At 49.0% G+C, this 14,168-nt stretch overlaps 4 protein-coding genes across 4 annotated transcripts; 3 read left to right on the top strand and 1 right to left on the bottom strand.

Moving 5' to 3' along the window:
* Positions 1–1,027: 1,027 nt before the first annotated feature.
* Positions 1,028–2,933, top strand: AO090003000325 (sugar porter family MFS transporter; the record flags this gene model as incomplete). Its single annotated transcript, XM_001819470.1, has 5 exons — positions 1,028–1,559; positions 1,620–2,092; positions 2,148–2,493; positions 2,555–2,631; positions 2,691–2,933. 5 exons carry the CDS (start codon positions 1,028–1,030, stop codon positions 2,931–2,933), a joined length of 1,671 nt encoding a protein of 556 aa, XP_001819522.1.
* An 803-nt stretch (positions 2,934–3,736) lies between these two features.
* On the top strand, positions 3,737–6,408 carry AO090003000326 (anaphase promoting complex subunit 2; the record flags this gene model as incomplete). Its single annotated transcript, XM_023234837.1, has 4 exons — positions 3,737–4,007; positions 4,064–4,125; positions 4,189–4,263; positions 4,324–6,408. The coding sequence occupies 4 exons, from the start codon at positions 3,737–3,739 to the stop codon at positions 6,406–6,408; spliced, it is 2,493 nt and encodes an 830-aa protein (XP_023089916.1).
* Positions 6,409–6,565: 157 nt separating this feature from the next.
* Positions 6,566–7,888, bottom strand: AO090003000327 (TauD/TfdA family dioxygenase; the record flags this gene model as incomplete). The annotated part of the gene is made up of 4 exons (XM_001819472.3): positions 6,566–6,929; positions 6,982–7,242; positions 7,295–7,560; positions 7,613–7,888. The coding sequence occupies 4 exons, from the start codon at positions 7,886–7,888 to the stop codon at positions 6,566–6,568; spliced, it is 1,167 nt and encodes a 388-aa protein (XP_001819524.1).
* Positions 7,889–11,525: 3,637 nt separating this feature from the next.
* AO090003000328 (uncharacterized protein) lies at positions 11,526–13,760 on the top strand (the record flags this gene model as incomplete). Its single annotated transcript, XM_023234838.1, has 2 exons — positions 11,526–11,691; positions 12,097–13,760. 2 exons carry the CDS (start codon positions 11,526–11,528, stop codon positions 13,758–13,760), a joined length of 1,830 nt encoding a protein of 609 aa, XP_023089917.1.
* Between the last annotated feature and the right edge of the window lie 408 nt (positions 13,761–14,168).

Here is a 14,168-nt window from a genome sequence, read left to right on the forward strand (position 1 = left end):
CTTTCCCCCGCAACCCCGTAGTAAGCCTCTGCATGATTTGATAAGATCCCGAGGTCTACATTGGTGACCCCCACGACAGGGACGATCGGACCCATGGCTCTCTCCTCCTTGCCGTGAATGATGACATCTTGAACAAACTTGGCAACTCCTATACGCTGCGTGTCCTCGTCTTTGGTTTCACTAGCTGCGGGGGGATCCATGTCGGCGCATATTCCACGTTTGCGGTGGAGGAGGGCATTCTGGACATGCTCGCGGAAGATTCCTTTCGCGGTGCTCGTGATTTGCGGTTTACCTAAACCGGTTGAACGCGGTCTTCGGCACGTGCCCGCGTGGTATCACGGGACGGTCGTATCAAGGACAAGGGTTAGACAGCATATTCGAACACGACTTTTACCCTACACGAACTGACTTAGAGCTTTCCATCACGTATCAATGTTCGAGAGTATACTAGATGTTTGATTCTAGGGCCAACAGTGGCCTTCTATCCTCTTCTACCACCATATCTGCCCATTCCACCAACTGGGTCTGAATTTCTAGTGGTTTCCAACCATGCAGGCCCACTATCAAAGTCTCCCCAAAGCTACCCGGGAACTTTCTAAATGTAGTTTAGTCTAAGTCTGTCTAGGCACTCCAATCGACGGCCCACTCTCGTAACTGCTTCCTATTCGGCCATTCGGCGGATCGTCCTTCAATCCAGACAGCTAAGACGGGGTAGGGTTATTTTCTTCTTTGCTTTTCTGTCTCATGGATCTGGAAGCTATCCGGCCGTCCTGCGAATCAGCACTGCAGCTCGGCCTTTGGCTTTTTCTAATCTTTGGTTGGCTCTTTGATTTTCAAGTAATTAGTATGGGTGGGCAACCCTACCATGTCATCTATATAAATCGTACGGTAGCTCCTGAATTTCCCGTCCTCTCTTGTGTTACAGTAGAGTGAATTGTACACTTCACCGGGTTAAACCCTGCCATTGCCTACCAATACTTTTATACCCTCATTCTACTCCTACCTCCCTTTCCTATAGCCAGTAGGCATGGCGTCCGAGGAACAAGTACAGACGAAGGACACCCTCGATGGGAAATCCGATATCCAGGGATTCTCTCACCATGCAGAGGATATCTTGAATGATAGGGAGCCCTATGGCCCACCGGGCCTTGCGGGTCTAGTTGCCAACCCATTTGTCTTGATGTGTGCTGCCTGTTCCACTCTCGGAGGCCTGTTGTTCGGTTATGATCAAGGTGTCGTATCGGTCATCCTAGTTATGGACCAATTCCTAGAGCGGTTTCCTGAAGTGTCTCCTGACTCGTCGGGCTCGGGTTTCTGGAAGGGTTTGATGACAGCAATGATCGAGTTGGGTGCCTTGTTGGGAGCTTTGAATCAGGGTTGGATCGCGGATAAGATCTCCAGACGTTACTCTATTATTGTTGCGGTGATTATCTTTACCATTGGCTCTGCCCTCCAAACCGGTGCAGTCGACTACGCGATGTTGACGGTGGCTCGGTTGATCGGAGGTGTCGGCATCGGTATGCTGTCGATGGTTGCACCATTGTACATTTCTGAAATCAGTATGTCCAAACCTTAATGCTAATTCAAAAGAGTGTGGTGCTAATATATACTCATTCCAGGTCCTCCCGAGTGTCGAGGTACTCTCTTGGTGCTGGAAGAATTCTGTATCGTCCTTGGAATCGTGATCGCTTACTGGATCACCTATGGTACCAGATTTATGGCTGGAGAGTGGTCCTGGAGACTTCCCTTCCTGCTGCAAATGGTTCCCGGCTTTGTTCTCATCGGAGGCGTCGCGATTCTCCCCTTCTCCCCCAGATGGCTAGCCTCTAAGGACCGGTATGAGGAAGCGCTCCAAAGTCTCTCGAAACTGCGGCGGCTACCTACTACCGACAAGCGTGTCCGCCAGGAATTCCTGGATATTCAAGCAGAAGTTCGCTTCCACCAAGAAATGAACGCCGAAAAGCACCCTAATCTCCAGGGTGGCGGACTCAAGGACGCCTTCCTTCTCGAAATGGCCTCTTGGGCGGATTGTTTCAAGCCCGGATGCTGGAAGAGAACTCATATTGGTGTTGGACTCATGTTTTTCCAACAGGTCAGTACCAAATCCCCACTACTTTTGACCTTCATGACTAACTTTTAACTTGTAGTTTGTCGGTATTAACGCGTTGATTTACTACTCTCCCACTCTATTCGAAACCATGGGCTTGGACTACGACATGCAGCTCTTAATGTCCGGAATCCTCAACGTCACACAATTAGTCGGAGTTATCACAACCATCTGGACAATGGACAGCTTGGGCCGACGATCCCTACTTCTCTCTGGCGCATTGTTAATGACTATCAGCCATGTAATCATCGCAGTCCTCGTCGGTCTATACTCGGACAACTGGCCCGCATACCGGCCACAGGGCTGGGCTTCCGTCGCTTTGCTATTGGTGTATATGATTGCGTTCGGCGCCAGTTGGGGCCCAGTAGGCTGGGCCATGCCTTCTGGTAAGTCTACTTCATTTTCTTTTCCAGGTCTAAAAGAAACCATCTTCTAACCGAGTCACAGAGGTGTTCCCATCATCCCTCCGTGCAAAGGGTGTCGCGCTCTCAACGTGCTCCAACTGGCTCAATAACTTCATCATCGTGAGTATCCCCCACTAAACCCAATCTCAAATGAAATACTAACATGGAATGATATCCAGGGCCTCATCACCCCACCCCTAGTCCAAAACACCGGATTCGGCGCCTACACCTTCTTCGCAGTATTCTGTCTCCTAGCATTCGTCTGGACATTCTTCTTCGTCCCTGAAACCAAGGGCCGGACGCTCGAGCAGATGGACCATGTGTTCAAGGATAATTCAAGCGAAGCCGAAGAGGCTCGTCGTCATGCTATTGAGGTGGAGCTTCTTCGAGCCGAGGCGGAGAGATACGCGATGGAGGCTTGAGCTTGAGATTTAGTCTCAAGCCTCGACTTTGAGTCCTGTGTGTGTTGGTATCTCTGCTCGGTGGTGACTTTGGCTTGTTGGGTCCCAGGTGGGCTCGTTTCGATTCGTATTATTGTATATCAGATGTTTTGTAGATAGGTTTTAACGAGATTATGATTTATGGACTTTTGGGTTTGTGGTAATGAGTTTTGCTAGTGGATTCTGTTCTGTAGTGGGATATGTATTTGTATTGACGGTTGAGAATCTATGCCCATGATAACTCCCAAATTTGGGGATGCTTGTACAATGACCTATTTTGTTATCCACGACATGAAATAAAACTAGAAGAATAAATGACTCTTGGAACTGCATGGTCAAGTCATTGTCACAGTCGAGATAATTTCATCCTGACTCTTTGCAAAAATTGATTAGTGTTGGTACTGACGCTATCATCGCAAAAATATATATCGAGGGAAATATGAAGCTTAACGGCAATGACCCCGTCTTGGCACAGGATGAGTATTTCCCGCGGCACATACAGTATACACATAATCCATTAAAGTGAAAGAAGTTATAGTCTCAGGATTCCACTATAATACTCTGAATTATAAAACTCAATTTTTCCTTAAACTAAATGCTTCTATTCCACAGACAGTACGTAGCAGCATACCTCTTTCCTAAACAAGTCTAGTCTATCTTCTTATCGATAAGCAACACCCGCTGAGTCATCAACGCGTGAGTAGGCGCGAAAAGCAGCAAATCGATCACAAAACAAGCCCATTAATCTCCAAACAACCGCAATGCCTTAAAAAGTGAGGGGCGACATGGCCACTACAGAACCCAACCGGCGACGTATATTCGCGTCCGTCTTCCCACCCGTTCAGCTCGACGGTCCGAAGCCTAAAACCAAGTCCCGAGACCCGGAGCAAGCGACGTGGGATCGGGCATGGCTGGCAGCGACGAAGTTCTTATCGATTCCGGACCAGGGGTTTCGCGGTATTGAGAATTATGTGCCCAAGGCGCCGGGGAGGGAGGTGAATGATGCGTTGGCGTATTTGGCGGCCGATAAGGGGGTTATGGATCGAGAGGAGTGGAGTATATTTGAGTGGTATGGGAGTGAGATGCGGAGGCACTTTTATAGGAATTTTAAGGTTGCGCTTGTGAAGGTGGGTATTTCCTTATATGTGTGTGGGTTGGTAATTTTGCTAAGAGGGTGTGTTGTATGTAGCTTCTGGACCAGCCGAATGGGTTACGGAAAATCGTTTATTGCTTGCAGTTGATACGGAAGATTTACTTTGCGCCTTTGATGGAGTATCTCCTCCCGTTGCTGGGCGCTGTGGAGCAGGAGAAGGTGTTTGTCCAGCGGAGGCGCGGCTTTCATTTGATGGTTGCTTATACTCTACCTTGGCAGCATGTCTCGCCATTGCTTACGAGAGAAATGATGACACATGCTGTTACGATACTGGGAATTGATACGTTGGAGGATGACACTGTTGAAGATGATGAGGATAGCATGGAAGTGGACCGACGGTACTCCGTTTCATACCGAGATTGGCGGGACGAGCCCTCTGCAGAGGTTCGGGTGCAGATGATGACCGAAGGCGAGGATACGCGCGTTACGGCTGCCCGTGAACGATTATTGTCACTCTTTAACGACCTCGAGCTTGTTGGACTGGGTGGTGTCAGGGCTCAGAAAGTCTTTGCTAGCGTGATGAATACCATGATGACGGAGTTCATCAGGGCAGCGTATTCAGGGCAGTGGGAGGGGCCATCGAAGGTCTCACAACACCTTCGACACTGGATAGAGAATGTTTACGCTCGACTGGCTGTGCAGGTCTTGGCCATCATCAATGTCCCCGAGTCTGGAACCAAAGAGAGTGACCGTCTGGACGTGAAACTCAGCGACGTGGAAAAATGGCAGGAAATTGGCCTTTCTCGGCTTGGGGCACTTCGAACCGGGGAACTATTTGATATCATAGTCGAGTGGCCGGCGAGTAGTGGGGCGATTGAGGATTTGCGTCATTTCACGGCATACCCAGCAGGACGATTCCAGGTGACCCACTCATTCTCCGCTGTGTTGGACCATCGTCTTTTGCATCCGGGCGCTTCAACTGTGGAGATATTGCAGATCTATATATCGATCATCCGCGCGTTTAACCTGTTAGACCCAAAGGGTGTTCTTCTGGATCGAATTGCTCGGCCCATCCGCAGGTACCTTCGAGATCGGCCTGATACCGTGAAGGTTATTGTCGGGGGTCTTATGGCCGACCCAGCCGATGCTCGTGATCAGACTAGTTCTGGAGACACATTGGTTGAACTATCTGCAGAATTGACCAAGGCACACCAGAATTCTCTGAGGAGCGACAGAGGAGAGCTGGATTGGGATGACATGAATTGGATGCCTGATCCGATTGACGCAGCGCCCGACTACCGCAAGTCGAAGACCTCGGACGTCATTGGTAGCTTAATCAGCTTGTTCGATTCGAAGGAGGCCTTTGTGAAAGAAATGCAGAGAATGCTTGCAGACCGGCTGCTCCAAAAGCGAACAGACTATGATCAGGAGATGTCGGTGCTGGAACTTCTCAAGTTGCGCTTCGGTGATAATGCTTTGCAGGCTTGCGAGGTCATGATGCGTGATATCTTCGATTCGCGGCGGGTCGATGCGGTTGTAAGAAATGACCAAGACCTGACCAGGAAACCCGCCGTTTCTACGTCTAGCTCGGACGACGAAGACATCCCAGAGCTGCATGCCAAGATCTTGTCCCACTTTTTCTGGCCTGAGATCCAAGAGCAGGATTTCAACGTACCCGAGGAGATTTTGGAATTGCAGCAGCGTTATGCAGCAGGATTTGCGTCGCTCAAACAGTCCCGTAAGCTCACCTGGCTGAATGGTTTGGGACAAGTCACAGTCGAGCTGGATCTGGAGGACCGTGTGTTTGTGGACGAAGTGTCTACTTGGCAGGCGACCGTCATCTATGCATTCGACTCGCCGTCCGATGATGCAGTGAGCAAAACCGCCAATGAATTAGCGGAGGAATTGGACATGTCGGTGGCTTTGGTGCGCAGCGCATGTTTGTTCTGGGTCAGCAAACGTATCCTGGCCGAGGTGCAGCGGGATACCTTCCGTGTGCTGGAGGTTCTACCGAATGAGGAGGACGAGGCTGTCGGAGGTACTGGCGTATCAGGCACGGACGATAATGCAGGCGATGCATCGGCGGACACAGCAGCAGCAGCCGAAGCGGCGGCGGCGGCAGCAGCGAAGGAATCTGCAGAGGCGGCGGCGATGGAGAAGATGAACCTGTACTGGCAGTTTATCATGGGAATGTTGACCAACCAAGGCGCAATGCCGCTGCAACGCATTGTGATGATGTTGAAGATCGCCGTTCCGGGCGGATTTCCGTTCAGCAACGAAGAACTGCGGGAGTTTCTGGCGGGGATGGTGGCCAAGGGAAAGCTCGAGATCGTCAGCGGAGGCAACTACAAGATCGTCCAATAATTCGACCGCCTACGACTTATGACTAATGATGTATAGATTAATGGTCGTTACTAATTAAACATGGTATTGAGCTAAACAAATCGCAAGGCTAAAGCGTACAGACATTACGTTAAAACAAGACACATCAACATCATTGGCATGTAACCCAAGGACGGAGTTACTCCGCATCCAACGGGGCTACTGGGGCCTGATCGTCGACCTGAATGCCACCCCTCTTCTTCTCGTTACTATCCCAGAAGGGTAGCTTCCAGCCACCTTCGTGCTCGGGCGTCGCCAACCACAGACGCATCAGATGTCTGCGAGGGGTTGGGGGCGCATGATCAGTGTACGCGGTGCGTGCGTGCAGAACATGCGAGTTGGACAGGAATTGGATGTCGCCGACCTCCAGGATCATGTGCAGTGACAAGCGGTTGCAGGTTGCCTCGAGGACTTCCAGGGCCTCGACCTGGGCGGCGGAGAGAGGAGGAACGATGCCTGCTTCGGAGAAGCGGGAGAGAGAGCGGACGTAGTATGGATCCCACCTGCGCCCGTTAGCATGACTTATATCGAGAGAGGGAAAAAGGGAAAGCATACTTGGTGTAAACCCGGGGGTTTTCGCCCCGCTCAAGGTACATCACGCTGGTGCGAATGTACTCCTCCTGTCCCTTGCTAGTCTCACCCTTGCGGTCGAAGTACCAGATGGGCTCTGTGAGAGTTTTGAGGACGTCCGGACGCTCCTTGGCGAGCGTGTTGTACACATGGTGGGAAGAAACGATGTCGGACTCGCCTCCTTCAAGCGCACGAGCAATGCACAGCAGACCGACGATATCCGAGTCGTCAGCGTGGAAGAATTGTCTGCTCTCTGTTAGCACCACTATCTCTACTAGCATACTGAAATTTAAAATACCTGGCGTTAGTCCGGTAGATGCGCACGGAGTCAATCTGAGTCGGATCCTCACCCAGATCCTTCACATGACCTAAGACATGGCCACGGCTGTTCTGACTGACAAAGTAACCCAGGTACGTGCCCAGACCCATGTATGCAACTGCAGACTTGTGGTTACCCCATTCCTGGACGGGGAAACCCTTGAAGAGAATAAAGCCCTTGCCATCGATGAGGTCTGCACGCAGTTCGGCGAGGCGCTTGGAGAGGTTGGGAAGGGGGAAGTTGCTCTATACACTATCAGCCGACGTACTATAGCATTCATGACATCTCCAAACCCACCTTAGAAATACCAGTCAAGGGAATCTTGTTCGCCAGGAATTGATCTGCGGTCGCACTCAATTCCGCGATCTCCTCAGCCGTAAACCGATGAGTCCACTTCTCCGGAGCATCGCGATACTCCTCGGCCTTCCAAACGGTCGGACCGGAGATTTCCTTAGGGAACTGCTCAAAGGACTTGATATGATCGTACAGCGGCGCATGCTGCCCAGTGGTCTTTAGTCCATCAGGAAAGACATCAAGAGGAATAGCAACAGGAGCTTGCGTAAGGGCAGCCATATCCGATTTTGTATACTCAATTGAATCGCAGAAAAAGTATATATAAAAATAGATACTCCCAAACCTGGAATGCAATAAATAAATCCTCAATTGACAAAAAAGTAAATCCTATACACAACGAACCACCACCCCCTTATATACCTTCCCCCCTCAACCCCTCCATTCAAATACCTACCCCTCCTCCAAGATAATCTCGCATACAAGGTTTCCCGATAAGTAACCTTTCCATGAAGAATCCGACCATGCAAGAGGTGGATCACATGGCGTGCTGGACAGGTTGAAACCTCCTATAGGGCGTTGGCGCCGACAAACAAGTGCCGTGATTGGGGAGCGGATGGCGCAATCCATGGCCGCAGATGTTGTGATGCGGATCTTCTGCTTGGCTGTCGGGAATTCGGCTCAGGTCCAGGTACGTCAGCTAGGGAGTATACCTAGTCTGGTTTTTGAGTTGGGATGTTCTTCGGGGTTTGATTTGTTGGGTTTGAACTTTGGGGTTGCATTCGGTGTTTTGGGGTTGGGGTTTTGTTTGGACCTTTCAGGGTGGTTGTTGTTCTAGGTCTTGTGGGGTTGGGATGGATGGGATTGTGAATGTGTTTTTCTGGTTTTATCTTTTCTTTGTCTTTGTATTTTGTTTCTGTTATTAATCCTGATTTTTAATAGGACTGGGATTATACATAGATTGACTTTTAATAGGCCAATATGTGTGGTGATTCACTGTGGGACACTACTAATAATGCTGACGATCAATATGGTACAAGAGGTACTACTCTCCAAGTGTACCAAGGGACTATATAGGCTAGAAGGAAGATGGAATGGATTTGGAAGATTTATAGCTTCTGTCTAGCCTTGGGGATATTAATAGTATTTTCTTTTGGCATACCCGTACTTTCTTTGAACCTAAGATAGATATACCTCTATATGATTGCTAGAGATGTGAACACTGGTAGACTCCAGAGCAAACCCCCCCATATAAATTTATGTAATGTAATCTATCTTCGATTATTTATCTATAACGCAGCGAAATAGAAAAGCATCTGATCTCATCTCTTTGGAACGTGTATAGAATCATTTGAGAAGCCCTTTTGATCAACTCTCACTGTCCTCGCCTTTTCGCATACATTAATGAAGATAGTTTCATGATCTATTATGCACCATCTTCAAGTACTTTCTGATCTTGCAGGTAGCCAACTGGGCATCTCTAGCCTCGCTATGTTTATATCCTGCTGTTTCTTCTTTGCAGTCTGATAGAACTTTTTTACCGTCATTGTGTCCCCGACCACGATCCTCTCGTCAACGGCTTAGGATACTTCGCAGCGATTCAGCTCGCACTTCAGGCCGTATAACTGAACCGAAAATGTAGTTTTCCAAAACATGATCAGTGTGTTAGTAATGCTTCCAGTTCTTTATTCGTTGATCTGGATAGTCCTTCAGCAGTCAAATTGGTCTCGGTTAGATTATTGCTGTTCCAAGCCTAAGGACTCTTAAAGATAAACAGCTTATAACCCTCAAAGTCTGAGATATTCCTGTTGTACCATCGGGTACTGGTCAACAGTAAATTCCAATCATTCTTTAGCCACTGACAGGCTATAGATTGCAATGAGGTTGTGTCTTGTTTGTTGAGCATTGTCAAATAATGCAATTTATTTTTAACAACTCCACTAAAGACCATTGTCAGACCTGAGACATCCTGGGTGTCGTATCGTTGCGGTTCATCTCCCTTTTTTAATGGCTGCGGGGCCATGTCTGCTGTTCAATGTTTGATATGAGATAATACAATCGCCAGTGCCCTTTCCGGTGTTTTATTAAACAGTGGATGGTCTTTACATAACCGATCCTCGATTGCAAATGAACCTACTACTGACTCTTGGGCCTTGTAGCCATTCTGTGGGTCTTTGTGCCCATTTTTAGGTGAGGTCCTCTTATAATCCCTTGAGAAGAAGTCCAATGCTTCCCATGTCTTTCCAAGGTCGACCGAGTCCACCAAGATACATCCATTTTGGTATCTCTATCATGCGATAAAGCCTTCCCAGATCCATTAACAAAGCTCCGCCGCTGAGAGTTTGTGTTAGAAAACCGTTGCTTTTGAGCTTCAAAGACTGCTATTCCATTTGTGTGCATGCTATCGTTCCCTGCACACTCTCCGCATCGGATTTATCACAATCCATGTACTTCACCGTATCAAATCCATTGGTCTTGAGCTCGCCACCGGACTTGTGCTTCATCCTTCCTTGGGAACTTGTGTGTTCCATGATCCTCCCAAGACTCCTCCCTATTCTCAGGCGGAACCCAGGTATCTATGTTCTCCCGCTTCTTTATGTCGATCACAGCATTGCCTTTTCGGATTCTTTTGGTTCAAAACCAGCAAGTATTGCTAGTAAGACTCGCTGTTGTTAAATGTCTCTGAATTGCGTGTGACCTTCAGATGCTCCTTAGAATTTGGGATCTCTTGCGCCCAAATCCCTTTTCTAGTTGACTAACATCCTCATCTTTGTCAGGTATATCCTGTACTTCTTCTTCGGAAGGGGCTGTCAGAAAAGTCTTGTTCAGTCTCTTCATTGAGTTCGCTTATCAACAGCTCATTTCTCTCCCGAACATTGCTGTTCCATACGACTTATCTGTGTAGGTCTTGGTGAGCAGTTATCAGATACATTCCTTCAACAACCACACAATCTGGCCGGAGATTCCCCGGGTGGGAAAGGCACGGGCACTGGCATCTTAGGGATGCCGAAGTACTTTGCTACATCATCCATAGTCATCTTGCTGTATGCTATGGGAATTCGATTTTTCTTCGCGTAATCCAACGTGTTATCCGTGTCTTGTGCCATGGAGACCAATTCGTCGAGACTCATGCCGTCTGGTCCGCCTCTTCCGGATTCCAGTACAGCCTTCAGCACGTTTGCACGGCATCTCGCCCACCAATGGGGGTGGGCGGTACTGCAGGGGGAAGGGCCAGCCGGTATCCACGCTGAGGATGACATTTTCACGCTCAAAGAGGTCTGGGAAGAAAAGGCTTAATAGAGGAGTTGTTGGAAAATGATCCATTCGACTACCTAAAAATACTAAGAAATGTCTCTTATAGAGTTATTCATAGGTGAAATTCTGGTGGACAGGAGTTCTGGTTAATGCGGTTGTGAATTGTCTTTAAGATTGCTTCACAAGACCCCAGATATAAGGGAATGTTACCTTTATTCATGCTCATCCACAGCCTGGCTTTAATTAAATAAGTTACTGTAGAGGGAATCCAGGATTCACCCCGACGCTTATTGTCAGGGAAAGGAAGGAGTAAAGGGGGTTAATGTTAAATAAGGTCCGGTTAGTTAAACCGTAGAAAATACGATCAACCTCTACCAAGATCAACCGATCCGATTCAAATCGATTTCCACGTTTATATCATTTATCTATGCAGATCGAGCAGGTGAGGTTCATGACGTTACTCAGTTGCTGGTTTTCCCCACTAGAATCACCCACAAAATAGGCCTGATCCCCACAGCATATTCCCCACCTCTTCTCCGTGACCCCGGTGTACTTTATGGATACTTCGTCTACTCCCTGATCATTAACCACCTGACATCTACTCTGTCGCAAAAATCCACAGTTGGAGTCTCCTGTCAAGCTTCCTCACATTGCAAAAACTCAGATGGAGCATTCTTCCTCGCCGCACCGAGAGCGGGTACATTCTCGCCAATTCCGTTGTGATTACTGCACGAAGACATACTCTAAATTAGAACACCTGACGGTCTGTCTAGCTCCCCTGTCAAATCAAACCTCTGGGACTAACATCAGCCAGAGACATCAAAGATCACGTTAGTTACCCGGGGAACCAGGCTCTGGTCGAAACTACCATTGACTGATTATTTTAGACACACGGGATAAACCATTTCGCTGCCCACAATGTAGTAAATGCTTTGGGAGACAAGATGTTCTTGGTAGGCATATGAGAACTCACAGTCCCACACGCCGACAAACACGACTATCTCAGGCACGGGCGCTATCAAGTCATCTCGAAATGCCACCTGAGCTCGTGCCAGAGGGTTCGTCAACAATTCCAGCAGTGACACATACGGAGAGTCACATACAGTCCAATTCTCAACCCTCTCAGCACCCAGATGATCCCCTCCTAGGGATATTTGCAGATTTGCAGAATTTACTACCGCTCCCTCTCACCGATCCGCTGGGATCGTTAGTGGGTGTAAACTCCATTCCACCAGGGTTCGATCATGGTGGTGATGGCTCAGTCGCCGACGCGGGCAGAACGGCGGTAAGTGAGATCTGTGGCTTCATCGACCAGCTCTCCCGCAGATTAAATCTAGAGCTCTCGGGTGAGAGCATCACGTCTGCTTTTGTGGATGCTTGTCTGCATGAGTTCCTGCAACAAATATTGCCTCGCTTCCCTGTGATTCACAGGCCAACCTTTTCTCCAAGGAATTGCATCCCGCCGCTTTTGTTAAATATCATTGCGTTGGGCTCACTTTTTGTCTGCCTACCTCGAGCGCGAGAGAAGGGAGAGATGCTCTGGCGACTCGCTCACACGGCTGTAGCAACTTCTTGGCAGACATTAATAGGTAGCCAAAGCGCTAAAGATGGGTTCGACAGCGCACAAATAGTGCTCACGGCTCTGCTGGGCCAAACATATGCCTACCTATCCAGTGACAGCAGCATCCGTACCACTGCGTTTGTGTTTCATGGCTTAGGGTTTCTGTGGGCCCGAGTGCGTGGTATGCACACGGTGGATGACTGTAAATGGGAAACTCTTGCGGCCGATGCGTCCGACGCAGAGAAGCAGAGTCTTTGGGATACTTGGGCTGCTAAAGAGGTCCAACGACGGGCTGTGTTAGGACACTATATCTTGGATGGACTACTCTCGCAGGCATCTGGATCACCAACCAGTGCTCGGCATATGACTAACAGGCTCACTTTTGCAGCCTCCGATGCAGCATTTGCGGCTACTAATGTTGGAGACTGGATCCGCGCGATGCAAGAAACAAACAGGACCGACTGCTCTTTCTCCGAGTCCTTCCACCGTATATGTTCCTCCCAATATTGTCTTACTCCGCTTCAGCTTTCTCCTTTCTCTGTGATGGTGATCTTGGAAGGCTTGCAATCCTTGATTGCAGAGCTCTCTGAAGTGGATCAGGCAGGTGTAGGGATTGTCTCTCGGCAAGAAGTCGTCCGAGGTCTCATGAACCTGTACCAAGCCAACATTACAACTATTCCGACCACTACAGAAACCCATGTTCAGCTGTTAATTCAATGGCACGCTGTCTGTATTGAGGCTTCTGTCTCCTCGGCAGGATTGTATTATGCACTGTGCAAACATTTCGACTTACCACAACAGATCGCCGGCATGCGTGCCGAGGCGGCTGGTAGTCAGATTGATATCGAAGCATGGTGCGCGAGTTCTAGCGCCTTTCGGTCACTGCTACATGCGGACGGTATCAATAAGTTGCTCAAGGATGTGACCATCAGCAACATCTGCATGATTCATTTTCCGTCTGCGATATTTTCATCGGCGGTAGTTTATGCCACGTTGTGTATATTTCGTCAAGATGTGATCCGATTCCCGAAATCTTGGGTTTGGCACGATATTTGGAAACCAGTCCTCGACGGAACAGCCCCACAGGAAAAACACCTGCCGGCTGATGGAGGTTACTTGGGACAGGGATTTGCAAATGGCGATAACGTGTCTTCCCTAGAAAACGTCCTGCAGCCGATCGAACTTCTGCATGAGATTAACTTTCTGCAACTCACTCTGAAAATGATTGGGTCGCGCTGGGGGGTCGCGGAGCAGATGGCAAGCGCCGTGAGCCGGTTTGCGGCATTGGCTCAAGAACGATACGATCTAGGAGTGTATCCAAACTTTGTCCACCTGTAAACTGTTTCGTCGGCGGCCACTTATTGAGGGCAAACGTCGTTAGCTCTACAAGGCGGATGTGCACGAACGATATCATCGCTTCCTTCAGCACTGGCATTCTCGTGGGCAAACTCCTACTGGGTTGGATCATATTGCTAGCCTTGATCGCCTTCAATATGGGCAATATTTTCTCGGTCATTGCCCCTGGCCACCAAACGTATCGGGCACTCACGTTCGTCACTCTCTTGGTTATTCCGTGGGGCATGGACATGTCACTTTCCTGTCTCCGCCGTGGTTCTCTCTAATGCCGTGGGCCCACGCCATCAAGTCTTAGCGGCGTCCTTGGTCACGACTTAGTAAATTACAGCGTTTCCGGCTTTGCAGGTACGGCCGAGTTCCATGTAAACAATGGGGCCAGACGTTTCGTGA

The sequence above is a fragment of the Aspergillus oryzae genome, chromosome 2 (genome assembly GCF_000184455.2).
Source record: "Aspergillus oryzae RIB40 DNA, chromosome 2".
Taxonomy (NCBI): Eukaryota; Fungi; Ascomycota; class Eurotiomycetes; order Eurotiales; family Aspergillaceae; genus Aspergillus; species Aspergillus oryzae.